The 24,727-nt window shown below is 39.1% G+C and overlaps 2 protein-coding genes and 1 long non-coding RNA gene across 3 annotated transcripts; 2 read left to right on the top strand and 1 right to left on the bottom strand.

Annotated features, from left to right (window-relative positions):
• Window positions 1–10,401: 10,401 nt before the first annotated feature.
• Window positions 10,402–11,760, bottom strand: LOC115996146. The gene has a single exon (XM_031235288.1). It carries the CDS (start codon window positions 11,758–11,760, stop codon window positions 10,402–10,404), a length of 1,359 nt encoding a protein of 452 aa, XP_031091148.1.
• Window positions 11,761–15,251: 3,491 nt separating this feature from the next.
• On the top strand, window positions 15,252–16,458 carry LOC115996370 (putative late blight resistance protein homolog R1B-13). Its single transcript, XM_031235577.1, has 3 exons — window positions 15,252–15,927; window positions 16,065–16,132; window positions 16,245–16,458. The coding sequence occupies exons 1-2, from the start codon at window positions 15,356–15,358 to the stop codon at window positions 16,105–16,107; spliced, it is 615 nt and encodes a 204-aa protein (XP_031091437.1). The 5' UTR covers window positions 15,252–15,355; the 3' UTR covers window positions 16,108–16,132; window positions 16,245–16,458.
• A 357-nt stretch (window positions 16,459–16,815) lies between these two features.
• Window positions 16,816–17,847, top strand: LOC115995563. The gene is made up of 3 exons (XR_004093529.1): window positions 16,816–17,382; window positions 17,591–17,626; window positions 17,741–17,847. It is a non-coding gene; the product is annotated as an uncharacterized LOC115995563 (long non-coding RNA).
• Window positions 17,848–24,727: the final 6,880 nt, after the last annotated feature.

The raw sequence follows: 24,727 nt of genomic DNA, 5'->3' as shown, positions 1-24,727 counted from the left end.
AAAAATTGTATAAAAACTAAGTTGCTCAAAAAGTGCAGTAACAAACATAGTCTTGTTAGGTTGCACAATAATTTTTTTCCACGCGACCTGCATTTCCTCCCCACTGCTACAACATACATTTTTATAACTTATATAAAATACATTATCTTACTCAAAAAGTTCATTATTATAATACAAAGTACATTATTCTAATTCATAAAATACATTATTTTACCCCAGAATGTTAATTATTCTAACACATAAAATACATTATTCTAACTCATAAAATACATTATCTTATAACAGAATGTTCAATATTCTAACACATAAACGGTTGAGCAAATTACACCGTTATTGACTAAATGAATTTTTTTAATGTCATAACGACGTCGTTTTGGTCCACGCAATAATTTGCCAAAGGACTATTCCTGCACACATTAAGGGGAAGCCCATGATTATTAGCCTTGTGCAACGAACGAGTTTGGGCAATTCGGTTTTATGAACCACCAAGCCTTTCGATTTTTTATTTTTTATTATGTATGTCCAATCCGTTTAATTTAAGTAATTAATCACATTGGATAATGATTTTTCGGGTTTGATCAGTTTTTATCATATTTTGATTTTGTTCGTATTGAAAGAAAAAAAAAAGAATTCAAACTAAACTACTTGAAGTTCAACCTTACAACTTTTTATACAATAATTATTTTTTGAATTTTTGACACAATTTTTTGAACAACTATTATTTATATATATACACATTATTTGAAAAAATGGACCCAATTTAAGATATTGCACAGGACTTCATTTTTTATTGGAACGGCCCTGACCATAAACCATGCACTCAAGATTCAATGAATCAAGACAAAAGGCTTAAAAAGCCTACTAAACTGATGTTATTACCTGTTTTTTTTTAACTCAAGGCAGTCAAGGGGCCTCATGGAATTTATGAAAAGGAATCAATGGTAGTAACAGTTCAATTGTTGTCAAGCCTTTATCCCAATTTTCACTTTCCAGTTTGTCACACAAATCACAATTCAGTAATTCACAAAACATCACATATTCACAAAATTGGAATGAAAGTTGAAATAAAAAAATATCATAGGAATGGTAGGAAGGGAAGAACTAGCTAGGCCCATGAGGTGAGCCATGTCGTAGGACTCGGACAACCATTGCATGGACTTCGGAAAAGCGTAGAGCTCTACGTGAATGCGATTGACTCGACGGTGTGTCCTAGAGGACTAGAGGTGATAAGAAGAAAGAGGGAAACTCACGCTAAGTCAAAATGCGTGGAGCGACTTGTGTCACACTATCACACTTGATTAAATGGGTCTTTATTTGGGGCTAAATGTAGCAAGTTTGGAGCCCATGTGGGTCTCAACACAAATGTCTATATCAAGATTTTGCGTGTGAGAGTAAAAAATGGAAGTACACATTATATTTTCCTTCTAAAATGTGTTGTCATAATCCATGCTTTGTTAATTGAATGAAGATGGCTTCAGGTTTGTCGTCATACAAGGAGTGTTGCAAAAATCCCGCCTAAGTACCGATAAATCGGCGCCTAGGCGTTAGCCGCTGGTCGGCCGCCTAGCGTATCACCATAAACGGTGGTCTAGGCACTTGACTGGCTAGGCGGCCACCTAGGCCTCCTAGGCACCGACTAGGTCGCCTAGTCGACCGATTAGCTATTGTTCCCTTATTTTTTTAAATAATTATTTCACTTAAAACGACTTCATTTTGAGCGAAATAACTCTAAATACTCTAGATGTTTTTTAGATTGATATTTAATATTTTAGTATTAACTATATTAAACAAATTTTTAAAAATTAAAAAATAAAATAAAAAAATACATAGACACCTAGACGCCGATTAATCACCGTTTAGGCACCCACCCCGAGCGCCTAGCAATTTTTTAAAAATGCATACACGTTTCCATACTCTCCATCAAAAGTTGAAATGCGAAATGGACAGAGGGATAGAAAGAGACCCTAATTAATCTGTTTGGATTGAACAAGGAAGGAGGAGGGCAGGGCAGGGCATGGCATTTCCATAGGTGTAGGATATTAGGACTCTACATAATAGAGTCATACTATAAGTCTCAGTCCTAGTTTACTTATGATTCTCAGTCCTAGTTTACTTATGATTCTCAGTCCTAGTTTACTTATGATTCTCTTGTATATATACTCTTGTATTCCTACAGTTATATTCAGTGAACTCTAATACAAACATAATTGTTCTCATCTGGTATCAGTCGCTAGGGTTTCGTTCTTGTTCCCATGGCTACGAATGACGGCTCTGCCTCTGAGCGGACCGTTTCAGATGTTGCTGTGAGTTCTGCGGCGCCGGCTCCCGTGTCGTCGCTCTCTTCTGCTCATCACTACATTAGCATCAAACTCAACCACCGCAATTTTTTGTTTTGGCGTACTCAGGTTCTCCCATTTCTACGTGGCCATGATCTCATTGATCTTGTTGATGGATCGTGTCCTTGCCCGGAGGAGTTCCTCCCTGCCGTGTCTGCTGCTACCTCGTCCGCTACTGCTGCCCGCGTTCGGAATCCGGCGTTTGTTGCGTGGTCTCGCCGTGATCAAGGGTTGCTGTCTCTCCTGGTTTCTTCGCTGTCCGAGGAGGTGCTCTCCATCGCCGTCGGCTGTCGGACATCGAAGGAGTTGTGGGATGCCATTGAGCAGTCCCTCGCTTCCGCCTCTCAATCCCGCCAACTTCACTTGCTTAGCCAACTCCATGGTCTCCGGCAAGGAGATTCGTCGACGGCAGAGTATCTCGGGCGAGCTCGGCTTATTGTTGAAGATTTAGCTCTCGCCGGCCGGAAGGTAACGCTGGAAGAACAGAACCTGTACGTGTTCCGCGGCCTTCGACCGGAGTTCAAGGGTGTCACCTCTTCGCTGGCGGTTCGAGGACATCCGGTGACGCTCCTTGAGCTTGCTGACTTGCTGGGCGCGCAAGACTTCATCGCCGGTGATGATTACGCATTGCCTGGAGGTGCTGCACCGGCGGCTTTCGCTGCTCAGGGAGGTCGCCAGTCGCGTGGTCGTGGAGGAGGCCGTTCGGCTGGCGGAGCACCGTTCGGTCGTGCTGGTTCTAGTTCTGCTCGCGGTCGCGGAGGTTCTGCATGGCGCGGCGCGGCGGCGGTTCTGGTCGGCAGTCACGTGGCGGTGGGAGAGGCCGTGGCAGAGGCTCTTCCATCCAGTGTCAAATTTGCGGTTCATTTGGTCACTCGGCTTTGTCTTGTTACAAGTTGCCTTATGTTGTTTCTCCGCAAGCGAATTTTATTCATCAGGGTGATTCGGCGAATAACGTGACTGCTCATACCTGGTTGCCTGACACTGGTGCAACACATCATGCCACACCTGATATAGCTGCCCTCTCTACTTCTGAAGAATATGGTGGTAACGACACTTTACGTGTTGGTGACGGTACGCCTTTACTTATTAGTAACGTGGGTCATGCTTCTATTTCTACGCCTTCTAGGTCTCTTAAGTTGTCTCATATTTTACATGTTCCCCGTCTTTCTGCCTCTTTATTATCCGTTCAGCGCTTTGCGTCGGATAATCAGGTGTTTTTTGAGTTTCACCCTTCCTTCTTTGTTGTGAAGGATATTCGGACCAAGGAAATTCTTTTGCGGGGCAATAGTTCCGGTGGGCTCTATACCTTGCCGGTTCCTTCTAGTTCACCTTCCGCGTTTATTTCTGCTCGTGCTTCGGCGTCTACGTGGCATGATCGTTTGGGTCATCCGCATCAGCGTGTTTTACATCGAGTCTTGGAGTCTTGTTCTGTTAGTGAGTCGAATAAAACTTCTCATACTGTGTGTTCTGCGTGTCAAATGGGTAAATCTGCACGTTTCCCATTGCCACGTGTTGTCTCTGTTAGTTCGAATGTGCTAGATTTAGTTTATACGGACATTTGGGGCCCTGCTCCTGTACTCTCTTCTGAGGGTTATCGTTATTTTGTTTTATTTGTGGATGACTTTTCTCGTTATACTTGGTATTTTCCTATGAAATTAAAGTCAGATATATATTCTGTTTTTGAGCGTTTTCGATGTTTAGTTGAACGTGCCTTCAATCGTAAAATCAAAGCTGTTCAATCTGATTTAGGGGCTGAGTATAAAAAGTTACATTCTGTTTTTGTTCAGCTTGGTATTAGTCACAGGCAATCTTGTGCGTACACACACGAACAGAATGGTCGTGTGGAACGGAAGCACAGGCATGTGGTTGAAACCGGGCTAGCACTTATGGCTCGTGCCTCTGTGCCGTCTCGGTTCTGGCATTTTGCTTTTGAGGCTGCTGTTTTCCTTATTAACAAAATGCCCTCGCATACTCTCCATAACTCTAGTCCTCATGTCTTAGTGCACAGATCTCAGCCATCATATTCCTTTCTTCGTGTCTTTGGCTGTCTGTGCTATCCGCACTTACGGCCATATAATCGTCATAAACTGTCTTACAGGTCTTCTCCATGTGTCTTTCTGGGCTATCCTGATTCGTTTCGGGGTTATAGGTGCATGGACCTGCGTACTAATAAAGTTTTTGTGTGCCGTCATGTGCGGTTTGATGAAGCTGTGTTTCCTTTTGGTGCTAAGTCTGTTTTGCAGGCTCCATCAGAATCTATTGCACGACCTTGGGCTGAATCTGTTTTTCATCCTGTGGCTGATCCATCTGTGGTAGCTCCCTAGCCTCCTGCTGATGTGGCTCAGAAGAGGCCTCGTGGTCGGCCACGTGGTCGTACTGTGCGTCCCACGGAGAGGTCTCACTCCATGGCCACTAGGAGTCGGTCTGTGGCTCCGGTTGCGGGTTTGACTGTGCAAGTTTCCTCTGTTGATCCTACTTGTTATACTCAGGCAGTCAAACACTCTGAATGGAGGGAGGCAATGGATCAGGAGTTTAATGCCTTGTTGCAGAATCAGACATGGTGATTGGTTCCTCCCACTGCGTCTATGAATATTATTGGCTGCAAGTGGGTGTTTCGCACGAAAAGGAAGGCTGATGGATCTGTTGAGCGCTACAAGGCCAGGCTCGTGGCTAAAGGGTTTAATCAGGTCCCGGGTCAAGATTTCTTTGACACTTTCAGCCCGGTGGTTAAACCTACTACAGTCAGGTTGTTGCTCTCTCTTGCTCTTTCTTCTGGTTGGCTAGTCAGGCAATTGGATGTGCATAATGCATTCCTTAATGGTAATCTTACAGAAACTGTTTACATGCGTCAGCCTCCGGGGTATGTTGATTCTCAGCACCCTGATCATGTTTGCTTGTTGAAACGCTCCCTGTATGGTTTGAAGCAGGCTCCCCGGGCTTGGTTCACTCGTTTGCACACTTTTCTGTTATCTGCTGGTTTTAATGCCTCTAAAACTGATGTTTCGTTATTTTATTATTCTCGTGGATCGGCTACTGTTTACCTGCTTGTTTATGTGGATGATATTCTTGTTATGAGCAATGAGCATGGTGCATTGGAGGCTTTGCTCTCCAAGCTCTCTAGTACTTTCAAGATTAGAGATCTTGGTGAGCCTGGGTTTTTCCTTGGGATTGAAACAGTCAAGTGTGCAGATGGAGTGTTGCTTTCTCAGCGCAGGTATATGACTGACATACTTAAACGAGCTGGTATGACAGACTGCAAACCTGTGTCTACACCTACTACGACTTCAAAGACCCTACATAATAGAGTCATACTATAAGTCTCAGCCCTAGTTTACTTATGATTCTCAGTCCTAGTTTACTTATGATTCTCTTGTATATATACTCTTGTATTCCTACAGTTATATTCAGTGAACTCTAATACAAACATAATTGTTCTCATCGTAGGACAAGTTACAACAGTGACAAAAAAATTGTAATAATGCAAAAGTTCTCCACTAATGCAGCTTTACTAAAAGTCTAAAACAATGTATGTTTGTCTTTTTTTGTAATTCGCTGTGCTTGGTTTTAGTGCTTGTGATACTCTTGATTGTAAATATTTAATGGTGGATTTGATGAATTTTTAGGAAGAACTAGTTGATTATATTTTGTCATTTTGGATTGTGGAATTATTATATATTCAAGTATTATTATGAATGTTCCGAGAGGTATGTATGATTAGGCTTTGTATTATTACAGGTCATCATGTAACAATATGGTCGGGTCATGTCCTAGAAGTGAGGCATGACAGTTTTAATTATTTTTAATTTGTTCAATATTTGATAAGTGTCTATTTCAGTTAATGCTCCATGTTGTCCAATATTTGATAAGTGTATGTGTCAGAATTGCATAACTGTTTTTTAGGCTTTTTAAATATTTATTATTATTATTATTATTATTATTATTATTAAAATTAAAATTGTTTTATTAATAAAAAAATATTTTTTTTATTTTTTTTTTTTTTTTTTGAGAGAAAAAACTTAATGCATTAAATCATCAGACAGAATCTTAACAAGAAAAGGGGGAGGGATATCAACCCACTCCCTGCAATCTGACATAGAAGCGGCTTCCCTAGCAACAGAGTGGGCAGCACAGTTCGCAGATCGCTTAACAAAAAGGAAAGCTACATCATTAAACAACGAAGCAGACTGTTTAATATCACCAACTAAAAGACCTAAAGCAGAATGAAAAAGGTCCTCATGAATGGCATGGTAGACAGTCTGGGAATCTGTCTCAATATCAACTTCTTCCACACCCATCTCCTTCAACCAGTTTAAAGCTTCTCTTATACCCACTGCCTCCGCCTCATTCACCGTGAAGGTGCCTTGCATGTTCATGCCTTTTGCAGCAAGGAACCGCCCCTCTTCATCTCGTAGGACCATACCCAACCCCATGGTGTTGTTTGCGTAGTTAAAAGCAGCATCTGTATTAATCTTCATGCGTCCAGGTTCAGGTTTTCTCCACTGCATATTATCATCTAAGGGCCCTGGTTTATTTTCCACAATGTTTGCATTCTTCCAGTTAGCCCATAGGGAAAGAGCTTTATGAATTACAGTCTCCATAACAAAAAGGGTGCCCTTCCAAACACGTTCATTCCTGCTGCTCCAAAGCCCATGGCATATCATGATCAATTTGCATAGCTTCTCCTCACTTAAACATCCTATGCAATCAAACAACCAGTGTGCTACCCTGTCATGGTTTTGTGACATACCTGGCAGTCCTCCCAATAGTTTATTCCATATTTGCTTTACAATATGACATTCTACAAACAAGTGGTAAGCAGATTCCACAACCCGTTCACACATATGGCACATTAAGAAGCATGGTATTTGCTTTATATTCAGAGCATCTCGTGTGGGGAGAAAAGAACATGCCATTTGCCAGCAAAATATCTTCACTCTGGGTGGCACTTGCAGTTTCCATATTTTCGTCCATGGGCGCAAATCGTCAGCTTCAGCCGCCAACAATCTGTAGCATGATTTCACAGTATAATCTCCTTTCTGACTCCAATGCCATACCCATGCATCTGGTGGCTTGCGAGAACTGATAGGGATGCTGAGTATATTAGCAGCATCGTTTACATCAAAAATATCTCTCACACAGTCCACATCCCATCCTGTACCCTGCATATTCATCAAAGAGGAAACCGGGGCAGCGAAAATAGATTCATGCAGCTCAGTGCTAACATAAGGTTCATGGTCGTTCTTTAACCAAGGGTCGGTTCCAATAATGGTGTTTCGGCCATCTCCCACTCGCTTCCGACAGCCCTTCTTCAACACATTTTGTACCTCAATCATGCCCCTCCATATAAATGAAGGATTACTACCAGTTTGTGCTTCAAAGTAGGAAGTTTTTGGGAAGTAGCGGGCTTTGTACACACGAGTTACTAATGATTCTGGCATCGTAAGGAGTCTCCAGGCTTGTTTCGCGAGTAAAGCTAGGTTCATCTCTCTAAGGCATCTGAATCCCATTCCTCCTTGTGTTTTTGGAGTACACAGAGCACCCCAAGTTTTCCATTTAATGCCCTTTCCATTGCCTGTTGTTCCGGTCCACCAATATTCATTCATAATAGCCTCTATTTCCTTGCACAGGCCGACTGGTAACAAGAATACCATCATTGCATATGATGGCATCGCTTGAATCACATTTTTTAACAGAATCTCTCTTCCTGCACGGGATAGGAATTTTGCATTCCAAGTACGAATTCTAGATAGGATTCTATCTTTTATAAAAGCTAGAATTGCCTTCTTCTTTCGACCCACTAAAGAAGGGAGGCCCAGGTATTTTCCAGATGTATCTCCTTCGCAAACTCCCAGCGAGCCGACCACCTCGTCTTTTGACTGTTGCACCACATTAGAGCTGAAGCAGATAAGAGATTTCTCATAGTTAATTTTCTGTCCAGAGGCCGCAGAATAAGTGTCTAACACCCACCTCATGCGCATGCTTTCATTCAGATTAGCTTTCAGGAACAAAAAGCTGTCGTCTGCAAATAGGAGGTGTGATATCTGTGGAGCTCCCCGCGCTACACGCACACCATGCAACATGCCAATATTTATTTGTCTATCAATGAGCGCACTTAGACCTTCAGTCACAAATAGAAATAAATAAGGGGATAGGGGATCCCCTTGTCGAAGCCCTCTCCCTGGTACAATTGGCCCTATTTGACGATTTTCATGCAGGATGTGATATTGCACGGACCTCACTGTTTCAAGTAGAATGTCACACCACCGCTTACTGAAGCCCAATTTCGCTAACACTGCTGCTAGGAAACTCCACTCCACTCTGTCGTATGCTTTGCTCATGTCCACTTTTAAAGCTGCAATACCCTCTTTTCCTTGTGTCTTTCGTTTCAAGAAATGGTGAGCCTCATAGGCTAGCATAATATTATCAGTTATTAATCTCCCTGGCACAAATGCACTCTGAGCGTTAGATATAAGGCCCTCAAGCATCGGTTTCATACGATTTGCGCACACTTTTGCCGCAATTTTGTACAGGACGTTGCACAGCGCAATAGGTCGAAGGTCCTTCATGGCTTCCGGTTTAGCTTTCTTCGGGACCAAGACAATAAATGAATTATTAGCCTTAACCGGGAGCTTGGCAGTTTCCATGAACCGTCTACAGAACACCGTTACATCTCCTCCGACTATATCCCAAAAATGTTGAAAGAACCCCGGGTTAAGCCCATCTGGACCAGGTGATTTATCCGGGTGCATTTGGAAGACAGCCACACGGACCTCTTCCATACTAACTGGACGAAGAAGTCTGATATTATCCTCAGGTTTAACTTTTGTGTTAATGCACTCAATAACCTCCTCCATATCTCCTTGTTCGGATGTAAACAAATTATCAAAATAATCTGTCATCACCTTTCCCATCTCATCAGGATCGTCCACCCAATTTCCGTTCTCAGACTGTAATCTCTCCACCTTATTCCTCCGTTTCCTACTTTTCGCAGAGTTATGGAAATATTTTGTATTGTTATCTCCCCCCTTAAACCAATGTTCTTTGGCCCTTTGTCTCCAGTAAGTATGTTGCTGCTCCAGTAAGAACATTAATTCCTTTTCAGTCTGAGAATACTGGTTAAGCCCTTCCCTGTCACGCCTAGCCCGGAGGCCCTCTAATTGTCGATTGCATACCTCAATGCGTCTCTGAAATTCTTTGTTGTAGTTTCTGCCCCATTTCCATAACTCATGACTACATACTTCAATTCTATCAAGGACATCCAATCCCATTGTATTGTCCCAGCTATTAGCAATTATTTCTCTACATTTGTCTTCTCTCAGCCATACATTATCGAAGCAGAACCTCCTCCTTTTGAATTGTTCAGTGACTACCACGGGGACCAACAAAAGAGGTAAATGATCACTATAGGGAGTTATAATTGAGCATGCCTTAGCTCCCTCAAATAAGTTGAGCCATGAGTCGGTGATAAGGATTCTGTCTAGTTTTTCTTCGACCATATATCTAGTGCCCCGTGACCGTTCCCAAGTAAACTGATGGCCAGTAAATGGTAAGTCCTGGAGTCCGCAATCGTCTACTGCATTCTTGAAACCATTAATCAACCATGGTGGGTGTGGAACTCTTCCTCTCTTTTCTGAGTGATGTAGTAAATCATTAAAATCGCCCATGATGACCCATGGTAATGTGCTCAAACCAGCTAGATTCCTTAACATATTCCAAGCTTCCTTTCTTCTATGGCGCTCCGGGAATCCATAATACCCCGTAAATCTCCATTGTGGGCTGTTTGTATCAAGTTTCACATGGGTATCAACGTGATTATTGGAGTATCCTGTTACTTCTATTTCAATACTGTCCGCCCACATCAAAGCTAACCCTCCTCTATGGCCCTGAGCTTCAACAACAAATAAATTGTGGAAGCCGAGCTGCACACGAATAGCCTCCATTTTAGTTTTATCAACAAACGTTTCCATTAAAAATACAATCCTTGGCCTCTTCACACGGACATTGTCCGCCAACACACGAATTGCCTTCGGGTTGCCAAGCCCCCGGCAATTCCAGCAGAAAATACTCATAATTCTGGGCGGGCTTGCATAGCAAGTCCCGCCGCATCCCCGTTTTTTGACCCCAAGGTTTCCACGTCCATAGCCATAGTATCCATGCCACTACCACTTCCATATTCGCCCACCCTTTGCCGTTTCTGATCAACCACATCCAGTATACCATCATTGGCATTTTCAACCATCTGGGTTACTATAGTAGTCGTCAATGTGGTCTGCACTTTTTCTTTGCCTTTGTTCTTTTGTGCTTCTTTATTTTCAATATTGTTGCATGAAAAAGGTTGGGTAGGTTGGTTTGAACCAGGTGGTGGATTACCACCGTTGTTGTTTCCCCCCTTACCGCCTGCAGTACTGGCTTCCAAGGCGCTAGTGGTATCTGGCGTGCCCATCTCTACATCCCCTGAAATATGGGTGCCTATATTCTGTTTCCCACTTTCCTTGAAAAAAGTATTGTTTATTGTATTGTGGGAAACATAGTTGCTGGGATTAAGTATGGTATCTCTCCTCGAGTCCCCCACCACCACTTTTTCCGCACTATTGTCCATTGCCGTTTCTTTTCCCGAGGCCCTCCATAATTTCCTGTCGGCATAGGTATCCGGAGCGATCCACTGTTCACCGGACGTAGGGATGTTTCGCCGGGTTCCTGCTCGTAATGATGGACTGAATGGTTTTTCTTTTTGCTGTTCTCCTTCCTCCAGCCACTTCGCACATTGCTTCTCGCCATGCCCTATCATTCCGCATAGGAAGCAGAATGTAGGTAGACGCTCATACTGGAAGAGAATAGTGAACCATTCCCCATCATCCTTCTTCAACCGCATTCCTTTCTTCAACGGTTTTGAGACGTTTAGGGCCACCCGAATTCTGTAGAAAGCTCGTAGCGAACCGTCGAAATTTTTTTCATCCATTTTTATCAGTCCGCCTACAAACTGTCCTATTGCTTGCAGTACTGCCTCCGAACGGCATCCCACCGGAAGGCCGTGGATTTGAATCCAAAAATCAGCATGGCTCAAAGTAACTGCTTCAGGATCTTCATGTGGCTCTAGTTTCTTCAGCAGCAGTAAACTTTGTTCATACATCCATGGGCCATCGTCAATAATACGATCTAATTCCTTCTTGTGAAAGAACCGAAAAAGGTAGAGCCTGGGCTTTAGCTCCATCACATTCATCCCCATTACAGGTTGCCATATTGATGCCATTGTATCCTTGAAGAAGTGGAATCTAATCGGTTTTGCTGTGACAAGTCTGCCAACTGCAAGGTATACGATTTCTGGCTCTGGCTGACGTAGGGAGATTCCATCTAACTGTTGTACAGTCTCCTCCTCACCTAGTTCGGCAAGAGAGAGGTTGGCAAATGCATTTGCTGCTTCCATAGGGACGACGAGGCAAGAAGCAGCAAAGATAATTCGAGAAATGCAAAAGATAGGAAACAAAGGAAAAACTCACGAAAAGAGTGAGAGGGAGAGCTCACGAAAGTAGTGAGAGGGAAAAAAAAATGACGTAAAAAAAATATTTTTTTTATAAAGTACTAAGATAGTGCGACCATTTTTTAAATAGTGGGCAACCTAGAAATAGAACCTAATTAATCTGTTTGAAGTGAACAAAGGAGGGCGCAAATTATATTGTGTACCATGGCCCACAATATATTGTAGACCTTGGTTATGCTTGATAGTGTAATTGTGTTGAATAGATACTGCACTTGTGTTTGAAAAGATATTGCAGTTGTGTTGAAAGGAAACTATAGTTGCGCGGAATAGTGGTCGTTCATCTGTTCAACACAACTGCAGTATCCGTTCAACACAACTGCAATATCAGTTCAACACAACTGCAATATCAGTTCAACACAACTGCAGTATCAGTCATGACCCATGATTCTACAGTGCATTTTGAACCATAGTTCAGGGTATAAGGACTGCGAAGGAGGCCAGGGCGTTTCCATAGTTGCATTATTATTGCTCATCTTGAATTCACTTTGCAGAAGCCATCCAGTAGGTGTAGGACAACTCAAGTAAATTCCATATAAAAGAAATACAAAATATGGTAGGGATTGTGATTGATAATTAAAGTTACATCAACATACAGTGACAAAAGAAAATTATGATAATGCAAAAGTTGTCCACTATACTAAAAGTCAAAAACAATAATGTGTACGTGTTTGTCTTCTACTTTTCCAATTTTCTTTTGACAACAATAATAGTGCCTGCTCATTCTAATCATTCATCTCTTCCAGAGAGAGATAGAGAGAAGCAAATGGCCTACGCTGCTGTAACTTCACTTATGGAAACACTTTCTCTACATTTCTTGCAATCGCAACCACGTTTGGCTCTTGAAGATTTAGAGGCACAGATGAGAGATGGCAATGAAAATATTGGGTTGTTGCAGCAAATTCTTGAGAATGGCAATGATGATACGGATGGAGAGGATGCAGAGGCTGAGATGATGGAGATGGGGTTGGACGAAGCGTCTTCTTCTATAAAAACTTGCCTCCCCAGGCTTCATGGAATCTTTAATAAACAGACTGAATATTACCTCAAGAAGAAGAAGAAGAAGAAGTTGATTAAAAGTAAAAAGCTGCAGCTTGCAGAGAGTTCATCACAAAATGAAAGAATGATTAATGCTTGGGATAGTAAACTATTGACTTCTGGGCTCAGGGAGGTGGGTGAAGTCAAACAAGAGATAGTTTCTCTCCATCAAATTCTGGGCTTGCTGCAACAAAGTCTTGAAAAATCTGAGATCCCCTATGATGATGCGAGGGTGAGGGTGATGAAAGATTTAGAGGCGCAGATCAGAGATGCATCCTTCAAATTGGAAGAAAGGATTGAGATGGAGTTGAGTGCCATTTATCTAGCAAAGGACAGCCTTCATATAACAGCTTTACTGCTCAGGCTTCATGAAATCTTCAATGAAGCAGAAAAACAGAGTGATTACCAGATCAGTGAAATCTTCATCGATGGTTATGAAAATCTTTGGTTGCTGAAACAAATTGTTGAGGCTCGGATTAGAGAGATGGAGTTGGACGAAGAAGCAGAGATGGAGTTGGAGTTGAAGCGTGTTCATATAAAGGCGATGGTCTCTATCCATAAAAATCTTGGCTTCCTGCGGGACATTCTTCAAAAACTTGAGATTGGCAATGATGATACGAGGGTGAGGGCGATGAAATATTTAGAGGCACAGATCAGAGATGTATGGTTGCCTAGCATTAATCTAGCAAACGATAGTCTTCTTCGTATACCAGCTTGCCTGCTCAGGCTTCATGAAATCTTCATAGAAGCACAAAAACAGATTGATTACCACAGGAATGAGTTGATTAGGATTCAAACTCATGAATACCAGCTTTCACTCCTTGGTCGGATCCGACGAAGAGGACTACTACAGCTTGTCAAAGGACTAGTACACAAGAAAATTATTGTGACTAACTTTTCCAAAAAGGCTTCAAAGTTTGACGGTGGAATGGTCGGATGCAACAAGCTGTTCGAGAAGATATTGGATCAGCTGCTCACGCAACAAACAACTAAGGGGAGACAAGTTGTTTCAATTGTTGGCATGGGAGGAATAGGCAAGACCACTTTAGCACATAAACTTTATCAACATCCATCAATTACTTCTCATTTCGACAAGCGAGCATGGGTTACTATATCCCAAGAGTATAAACTAGAACAAATGCTCCAATGTCTTCTTAGTTGTGTTACTGCAGCATCAAGCGATGACCAAGACGAATTGGCTGAACGCCTGCGTAAACACTTGAAGGAACAGAGATATTTGATAGTGATGGATGATATATGGAGCACTAATGTTTGGGATAGTGTGCAAAGATGCTTTCCGGATGATAATAATGGAAGTCGTATACTACTGACTTCTCGGCTCAAACAGGTTGTTGAATATGCTAGCTCAGGTAACTCTCCTCTTAACATGCCTTTTTTAGATGCCGATGAAAGTTGGAATCTCTACTGCAAAGTCTTTGGTAAATCTGAATTCCTTCTAGTGTTTGAGCAAATTGGTAGAGACATAGTGAAGAAATGTAAATGATTACCTCTAGCTATTACTATAGTAGCTAGTCTTCTCTCCAAGATAGAAGAGGAGGAGGAAAAGTGGAAGAATGTTGCAAAAAGTGTAATTGGTGATTCTAGTGATGCATGTTCCAGAATACTATATTTGAGTTACAATCAATTACCACACCACTTAAAAGCTTGTTTTTTATATTTTGGAATTTTTGAAGAAGACTATGAGATCCCTGTGAAGGAGTTGGTAAGGTTGTGGGCGGCAGAGGGATTTTTGAGCACTGTGAAGCATGTAAATTTAGAGAAAGTGGCTATGGAATGCTTGCAAGATCTTGTTGATAGAAGTCTTGTAATAGTTAGCAAACAAAGCTACAATGGAAAAATGAAGAGAATAAAGATTCATGATTTGTTGCGAGATTTGTGCTTGAGAGAAGTTAGACTTGAAAATCTCTTGAATGTCAATGAAGTTCAAAAAACTTATCGTTGGATAAGTTATACATCAGTATCTTTTTGTAATGAAATAATATTCAGGTTTGAAGATGAGTGCTTTCACAAATCTCATTCCTTTCACTTAACTCATCATCACTATTTTGGGAATGCAGAAATGAAACGTCTATTTTCACACTTGAAACTACTAAGAGTAGTAGACATGAGAAAGAGTCTTTTCGAGGGAAGTACAAACCTAAATGTGCTTGCAAATCTCATTCATTTGAGATACTTAGCTTTGAATACAATTAGCACTTTTGATGCAAAGCTCTTTGGACATTGGAATAATATGCAAACTTTTATTGACAGTGGGAATGGTGTTATAATGTGTTCCTCTGAGACATCTGGAATTTGGAAAATGCCACTATTAAGGAATTTTTGCGTTGGAAATATTTATTCATTAGAAACTCCATTGGTTGTTTATAGAAACTTAGAGAATATATATTGGTTGGATTTTGAATTATGTACAAAGGATTTGTTTACAATGATTCCGAATTTAAAAACATTGGGAGTTGATTGTGGATACTATGTTAATAGTCCAGATCGTTTTTATGATTTTGTGCACTTGGAGCAGCTTGAGAAACTGAGCATAAGGTCGATGGAACTCAACGTTGATATTTGTAGCCTTCCATGGGCAACTAGTTTACCAAATCTTAAGAAGCTCAGCCTCTTGAAGTCTTACCTGCAGTGGAGTGAGCTGAGTGCTATTAGTTTGTTGCCTAATCTGGAGGTTCTAAAATTGATAGATGCTTGTGAAGGGCCAGAGTGGGAGGCATCTGATGGAGGGTTTCATCGATTGAAGAGGTTGGTAATTAAAAAAACAAATTTTCGATGTTGGAATGCTGTGGGTGACTATTTCCCTATGCTCGAATGTTTAGAGATAAGTGAGTGCTATCGGTTGGAAGAAATCCCTCGTGGTTTTGCCGATATCATCACACTTGCATTGATTCAGTTAAGCGAATGTAGGGATTCCCTTGTGGCTTCTGCAAAGCGGATTAAAGATGAGCAACAGAGCTATGGAAATGCTGCACTCCTTGTTCGCTCCAAAAATATTAGGTCTCTTTCTATCCCTATAATATATCTCTGACCATTTAACATGCTCTATATATCTGATCTGTTTTCTCTCACTTCTATCTCATATTTCCTTATCTATCTAACTGCTGCTTTCTTTTTACCGAATTTATTGTTTTCAGACTTACAAAATATGGTAATATGGTTGAGGAGGAAGTGATCTGATTAATGAATGAATATAGAGCAGTAGGTATGTTGTATGAGCACATATAACTAGTGTTCATTTTGGTGGTTTTTTTGTGTAACGTCAAAGAAAAATCAATTGAGTTTATTGCTTTCACTTTTGCTGTGGACTGTCAAAGATAATGCTGGTTAGATGCTGAGGATCGGAGTTATGGTGCTGGAAGATTAAAAGGAGTTGTGATGCTGTTGAATGCTGGCGACAACTGATAGTATTATAGGTGTCTTGGACAACATTTTGTGAGATAGATCTTTGTACTTGAACACAAAATTATGTACTATGTTGACTATGTCCTTAAATTCTAAAAATTATATCAATGTTTCCTTAGATTTCCATATTCAAAAATTGTATAAAAACTAAGTTGACTCAAGTGAGTCCCACATGTCCTTCGATGATTTAGCATATTGATAAACATCAAAAAGATTATCATTGAGAATGTGCCCACAACCGACATAGTTGTCATTCTCCCACTTCAACCTTCCGTGTGTCCTCTCAAGTAATTCATTCTCCTCCTCCACAGGCTTTGGAGTGCTTAGCACCGGTCATTATACTATGGACTATGGTCCACAATGCATTGTGGACCATGGATCATAGTTGATACTACAGTTGTGTTGAACTGATACTACAATTGTGTTGAAAGGATACTACAGTTGTGTTGAAAAGGAACTGCAGTTGTTACAATGATTCCGAATTTAAAAACATTGGGAGTTGATTGTGATCACTATGGTAATAGTATAGATTGTTTTTATAATTTTGGGTACTTGGAGCAGCTTGAGAAACTAAGCATCAGAAGGTGGATGAAATTCGACCTTGATATGTGTAGCATTCCATGGGCAACTAGTTTACCAAATCTTAAGAAGCTCAGCTTCTTGGAGTCCAATCTACAGGGGCGTGAGCTGAGCGCTATTAGTATGCTGCCTAATCTGGAGGTTCTAAAATTGATAGATGCTTGTAGAGGCTCAAAGTGGGAGACATCTGATGGAGGGTTCCATCAATTGAAGAGGTTGGTAATTAAGAAAGCAGGTCTCAAATATTGGAATGCTGTGGTGACCATTTCCTTATGCTCGAATGTTTAGAAATAAGTGAGTGCTATCGGTTGAAAAAAATTCCAAGTGATTTTGCCGATATCACCACACTAGCATTGATTCAGTTAAGCAGATGTAGGGATTCCCTCCTGGCTTCTGCAAAGCGGATTCAAAGAGAGCAAAACAAATATGGAAATGATGCCCTCCTAGTTCGTTCCGATCGAAAATATTGAGGTCTCTTTCTATCCCTATGATATATATATCTCTCACATTTAACATGCACTTCATACTACTTGAATTTTTCATGGCTGATGGTTGCAATGGATAATCATCTGATCTGATCTGTTTTCTTTTATTAAATCTCATTTTTTTTTCTATCTCATGTTCCTTTATCTATCTAACTGTGTTTTCATTTTCTTTTTACTGAATTTATTGTTTCCAGACTTTTGAGGAGGAAGAGAGTGATGAATGAATGTAGGTATGTTGTATGAGCATGTATAACTACTGTTTATTTTGGTGATTTTTTTTGTCTCAAATTAAAGAAAAATGGATCAATTAAGCTTATGTTTTCCCTTTCTGGAAATATATATAGGAAGGCCTGGAGAAATTGTTGGAAGAAATGACAAATTTAGAATGTGCATAGCGGTGAGCTGAAATGGTCTGTGCGGGCAATTCGTTCTCAGAAATCTTATGGATAGTCCATGCTGCCATTGCATGGGAAAAGAATTTTTATTTATTCATTTAAAGTCTCAGAAATCTGTTTTGTTTCTTAAGTCAAAGTTTGTTTGTTTGTTTATAGAGATTTTGGTGGTGGGGAATTAGTTTGTAGATATGATGGTTGCAATATATATAGCTGCTCTGCTCTGCAATGAATAATCATTAGAGAAAATGGCACTTTTTCCCCCCATGTTTTGTGCATATAGCACTTTTTCCTCCTGTGTTATTAAAGTGGCAGTTTTTCCCTCTGAAATGTTAAATTGACATTTTTACCCTTAAAAATAATTATTTCATTATTTTTCTTCTCCAACAAATTATTACTTATATGTATGGATGATCACGATTCGGTTCGAACCTAACCAAACACTGTAGCAATCATACCGAAATAGTATGGACGGTTCTGGTTACGATTCAGAACCGAAAAAATAAAATTAAATAATTGTTGAACCGTGAACCGGAACTGAACCACAGTCATATATAGTGAAAATGATCAAATACTTATTTGATAAATCAATACGGTTCAGTTTCAATTTCGATTTTGAACCTCCAATCAAAACTTATTTATTTATTTTTATAATATTATTTCTTATTTAAAAATAGTCTAAATTTAACAATTATTTTATTTTATTTTTTCGGTTTTGAATTGTAATCGTAACCGCCCATATTTTTTAAGTTCAATTGCTACGGTGTTCGATTAGGTTCGTATCGAACCGTAATCTTCCATGCATAATAGTAATATGATTGTTTGGAGAATAAAAATAAATGAAATAGTTATTTTTAAGGGCAAAAATGTCAATTTAACATTTCAAGGGGAAAAACTATCACTTTTAAAATAACTGAGGGAGAAAAACTGCCACTTTAATAACTTAGGGGAAAAAGTGCTATATGCACATAACTTAGAGGGAAAAAGTGCCATTTTCCCTAATCATTATCTGTACTGTTTAATTTTCTCTCATTTTTCTCTATCTATGTATCTGCTTTATATATGAATGTCTCTTTACTTATAAGTGGTTTGGGAGAGAATTTGGATGAATCTGAGAGAGACAGAAATTATATATTATATTGTAAGAAATTAAATTCTAAATTCTCACCCCTACATATATAGTGTTCAATCCCAGCAGCTTAGTCACCCCGATCCTTTTTGTGGAATATAATAGCACTTGTAATCTTTTGCTCTACAAGATACTTGAGACTTTTGGTGGTGAATTTGTTAGATCGAGTAAAGAGCCGATGAGGAAGAAGCCTAGCTTTATAATGCAGAAATGATTGATGGGATAATTAAAAGAGATTATACTAGCTGGAGTTCATTGACTATTGCAATTTATTTAGTAGTAAAGGTCTTCTGTTTAATTTTTTGTTGGATTTGCTCCTCTAGCTAACTACTAAAACCTTATCTAAATTAATGTTCTGTTACATTTTTCTTTTAAGTGTCTGTCAAAGTCAGGGACAAAATTTTCACATGATCTTTACCGTGAGGATTGGTCAGTTCCTTCCGTTGAAGATTACCAGTTTGATTCTTTGTTGCTTGGTTTCGATTCTGACATGGATTTTGTTTTTGAAAATCCCATGCTTGCAAGTAGAAGAAGCTCAAATTCTTGCAACATTGTATTTACTCGGTTTCTTCCCTTGATTACTACTCTTGTAGTTCAGATTTTGATTTGATCTCAGAACCGGTGGGCGGCTTCTCAAAAAGTCCAACAACCTGAGTTTCTCATTGCATTTGCTGCTCAGATTCTGATTCCGGCTTTGATTTCTGCATCGGCAATGACACTGCTAAAGAACACTAGGTAAATGAACTCTTCTTGGGCTGCAGAATTCAAGAAAAGCCTCTTGCTTCATTAACTTATTCCACTATTTGATGCCTAACCAATATTTGATGCCTTCACACTAGGGAGCCTCTTTTTTTTTTAGAAACGATAAAGGTTATTATTAGAAGGAAGAAGAGAGTCTTGGAGAGGAGAATCCTCTACTGTCATACAAAAGAGCCATTCTAACAGCTGATGGCAACGAATTAAATTCAAAATAAAGAGAGGAGAGAGAGCAACCAAAAGAAGCTAAAGCATCAGCAACCGTGTTAGCCTCCCGGTAAGAATGTGTAATCGTCGCATTCCAATCGGAGAGCAAATGACGAATGGTGACAATAGAGGAACGGAGTTTCCATGGGATTGGAGCTTTGCAGTTAAGGATGAGGTTCACCCGAAGAATCCACTTCAATGCTTAAAGGTTTCCGGGCTACCAAGTCACACCATCTCATGGCAAGAGCAAGAGCTTTGGCTTCTGCCTCTAGTGCGCAGGAAGCTAGAATAGGAAAAGCTAACGCTGCAACAAAAACGCCATGTGAATTCCGAAGCACTGCCACACCTCCACTAGAAATCGTGGAGAAAGAAGCGTCAGAATTTAACTTCAAACGGCCTGATGGAGGGCAAAGCCATTTAATCCAAAGAGTTTTCTTAGGTCTCGGAGTTGCGAAGAAAGCCACAAAGCCTAAGTCAATAAGCCTACAATCTGAAGCATTATCCTGCCGGAACGGATGAGCAATTGAGAGATCAAAGAAATCACGTTTCACCTCTCTTATGATGCAATCACGTGAGTAATGTCCTCCTTCATGAATCAAGACATTATAGTTTTTCCAAAGAGACCAAAGAACAAAAGCTGGTATGCAGTTACGAATGCAAATTGAAACATTACCCAGGCTTGCATTTGAATTTGCTGAATGATCTGCTAGCCACCATAACTGGCAGACAGAGCATACTGAAGTGGCAAGGCTAAGGTTGATGTTCAGTAGATTAGCAAAAAAAACTCCAAATATCCTTTGCGCATGAGCAATGCCACATACAATGTTCCAGTGTAGCACTTTGATTCCAGCAAAAATGTAATACCCACTTTAATTTCTTAGAGATACAATTACTAAAGGTTAAGGAACCACTTGGTCTTGGATAAACATATATCCCATTTGAAAGAAGATAAAGGGAGTTGACTAGAGAGATAGAGGAAGGGAAAAACCTTGAAGCTTTGATCTCCATCTTCTTCAACCTTAGGTCTCAAGTAATTGAAGTATTCTAGGTAATTAAGTTTGATCTCCATATTTCACTCTTTTTGAGTTGGGTTTATCATTGGAGACTTGAGATTGATGTTTCGAAAATATTAGGCATTTTAACAAGGAGTATTTGGGTGAGCTAAATAGCTAAGATTTGGATGTTTTAGGTAAGTGGTTAACTCTTCTCTTCTTATTTTTGCAAAACTCATAACCTATTTTGGAATCTCTACTACTTTGAATACCCATTTTAGGGTTAGTTTGAGTTAAAAATATTTTGAGCTTTTGATATAATATGACTCAAGCTAGTTATGATTGTTAAAGTTTGATTTCACTATTATTCGATTTATAGGTATGATTTGTACTAAGGTATTTTGCTCTAAAAGAGGATCAAGTAATTTATTTGACAATTATTAGTTTATGATTTCATATTTAATTTGTTTTGCCAAGTTATGAGTTATACGGATTCCATACTACTTTTGGATACGTACTTTGTTATGTGATTTTAAGGAAATGATTTTTGCTACAATGGGCTATTTGATTATAAGAATTATTTTGAATGTTTGATCAAACTCATGAGGCAACCTACATTTTGTTATTTGTTTTGTTCGGCTTGGAACGTTCCTAAATGCTCATTCCGAATCGTTGAGCTTGACTCATCGCGACAATCAACTAAGGGAAGACAAGTTGTTTCGGTTGTTGGCATGGGAGGAATAGGCAAGAAGACCACTTTAGCACACAAACTTTATCAAGATCCATCAATTACTTCTCATTTCGACAAGTGGGAATGAGTTACGTATTGTATCTCAAGAGTATAACGTGGAACAAATGCTCCAATGCCTTATTGGTTTTGTTATTACAACAACAGCATCAAGAGATAACTCCATGAACAGAGCACTGACCAATACCAATTATTAGCAGAAAGCTAAGGTTGTATAAATCTTTGAAAGGTCAGCAATATTTGATAATGATTGATGATATATGGAACACTACTGCTTCGGATAGTGTTCAAAGATGTTTTCTAGATGATAATAATGGAAGTTGTATACTTCAACTCAAAGAGGTGGCTAAATATGCTAGCTCAGGTAAGACTATTATTAACATGCATTTCTTAGATCGATGCCGATGAAAGTTGGAGTCTCTATTGCAAAGTGTTTAGTAAAATAGAATTTCCTTCAAAGTTTGAGCAAATTGGTAGAGGCATGGTGAAGAAACGTGAAGGATTACCTCTAGCTCTTATTGTAGTAGCTAGTCTTCTGATCTCTCCAAGACAGAGGAGGAGAAAAAGTGGGAGACGGTTGCAGAAAGTGTAACTGATGATTCTAATATAGTGATGCATGTTCCACAATACTGTATTTGAGTTACAACTAATTACCTCATCATTAAAAGTTTGCTTTTGTTATAAATCATACTAATGGTGGCCATTATTATGTAACTGTTATAACGGTTACCATTATGGTTGTTATTATTGTTAGTGTTATATATATATATATATATATATATATATATATATATATATATATATACACTAGCATTTTGTACGCGCAATGTGCGAAAACTCATGCCCAATATATACTACATTGTAACCGAGTCAATAGAACTCAAAACAAATTAATATATAATCAACCATTAAATTAATTATATAATGATTTTAATAAAATGATAATTAAAGAATAGGAAAAAGATATGATAGATATAGGTGTATGGTAATAATGATGGAGTTAAAATTAACGGTGTAAGGGTAGTTTTGTATAACAAAAATGTAGTAGGGACATTTTTGTCTAATAACGTTGAAGTGTACAACATTTAAAGCAAAATGTATACATTTATTAGCATACAAAAAGAGGGACATAAATCAAGGATATAACCTTGATTGAGACTTATTATGTTTTTAGATATATATATATATATATATATATATATATATATATATATATATATATATATATGTGTGTGTGTGTATGTATGTATGTATGTATCCTCTTGTAAGTACAGGAGTTGAATCTAATGAAATGCTCTTTCCCTATTTCCTTGTTGTCTATCTATCTCTTTGTCTTTACCTTTTCTCCCTGCAAATTCCTTTATTATATTTGAGCTAATGGGTTTTACAACAGCTTTCTATATTTTGGAGTTTTTCAAGAAGACTATAGAAGTCTTGCTATAGTTAGTAAACATAGTTACAATGAGGAAATGAAGAGATCAAGAGAATAAGGATTCATGATCTGTTGTGAGATTTGTGCTTGAGAAAAGTTAGACTTGAAAATCTTTTGAATGTCAATGGAGTTACAAAACATTGTCATTGGTTAAGTCATATACATCAAGATCTTTCCATTTTGAACTCAGGTTTGCAGATGAGTGTTTTCACAAATCTCATTCCCTTCACTTAACTCATGTTTACTATTTTTGGAATGAAGATGTGATCCATCTAATTTCACACTTGAACTACGTACTAAGTGTAGTAGACATAAGTGGTAGATTTTCATATAAACATATGGCACTAAATCTGCTTGAAAAATCTTCTTCATTTGAAATACTTAACTTTGTCTATAGATAAAACTTTCACTACTACAAAAAAATCGTTTTAACATCGATTTTTTGTACATACCACGTCTGTTATTTTGCAACTTGGTTGTGAACGACATAGTAAATAAATGACACGAAGTCGGTTTTACGAAACCGATATCGTATGTTATTTAAAAATAAAATAAAAATTAACGATATGATGTCGATTATTACACATAACCAACGTCATATCTATTTTTAAAAAATTAAATAAATTAGTTACGATAACCGACATATTATATATATATATATATATATATATATATATATATATATATATATATATATAACGCAAGCTACTTACCTACCTCACCGGTTAGGTGGGGGTGGTTCCGCCCCTCATGGTCGCAAATTATATCGTGGACCGCACATCAAAACGACGTCGTTTTGATTAATGAAAACATACAGATGAATCGACCTTCGTTTCGCGCCATTCACTTTCAGTTCATATAGACTGCAATTACATTTCAACATAACTGCAGTTACATTTCAACACAACTGCATTTACATTTCAACACAACTGCAGTTACATTTTGATGTAACTACAGTTTCATTCGATAATATAAAAACACAAATGTGAAACTGTTATTCAGTATCAGTTCATATACACTGCAGTTACATTTCGACACAAATATAGTTACATTTTGATATAACTATAGTTTCATTCGATAATATAAAAACAAATGTGGAACTGTTATTCAGTATCAGTTCATATACACTGCAGCTACATTTGAACACAACTACAGTTACATTTCGATATAACTATAGTTTCATTCGATAATATAAAAACAAATGTAAGGCAGTATCTTTTGCAATAAACTGTGGTATCAGTGACCACGGTCCACAATGCATTGTGGACCGTGGTCCACCATATAACGACTACCTCATGGTGGCTACCCATGCCTCCTTCCTCCTCTACCTTTTTGGGTCACCATGCTTTCCTTAGCTCAATAATACTTCCTAGCTTCTCGTTTTGGGCTTCCATGTTTTCCTTAGCCCAACAAGACTCTCATTATTCTTGGGTCAAGACCTTTGCAATAAAATAGCCCAGGGGGGCCTCCTTTAAGGCCTTGATATTTTTCTTCCTTCCTCACGCAAGCTCAATCGTTATACCCTGCACTACGGTGCACATAGCAATGTGCACCACGTACGTAAAACGACGTCGTTTCGGTGTTAGTGGACGCGGACGCGAATGACTCCAGCGAATTCATTATTTATAATACACATAATCATTATCTAGAATACACAGAACGTTTGCCTAGAATA

The sequence above is a fragment of the Ipomoea triloba genome, chromosome 11 (genome assembly GCF_003576645.1).
Source record: "Ipomoea triloba cultivar NCNSP0323 chromosome 11, ASM357664v1".
Lineage (NCBI taxonomy): Eukaryota > Viridiplantae > Streptophyta > Magnoliopsida > Solanales > Convolvulaceae > Ipomoea > Ipomoea triloba.
This window is presented reverse-complemented; position numbering and strand designations above follow the sequence as displayed.

Excerpts from the sequence above, each read along its gene's own strand:
- LOC115996146 (XM_031235288.1), bottom strand. The coding sequence starts at position 11,760 with ATGGAAGCAGCAAATGCATTTGCCAACCTCTCTCTTGCCGAACTAGGT.
- LOC115996370 (XM_031235577.1), top strand. The coding sequence starts at position 15,356 with ATGATTCCGAATTTAAAAACATTGGGAGTTGATTGTGGATACTATGTT. Across the intron at positions 15,928-16,064 it reads GTTCGCTCCAAAAATATTAG|ACTTACAAAATATGGTAATA; the intron begins GTCTCTTTCTAT and ends TATTGTTTTCAG.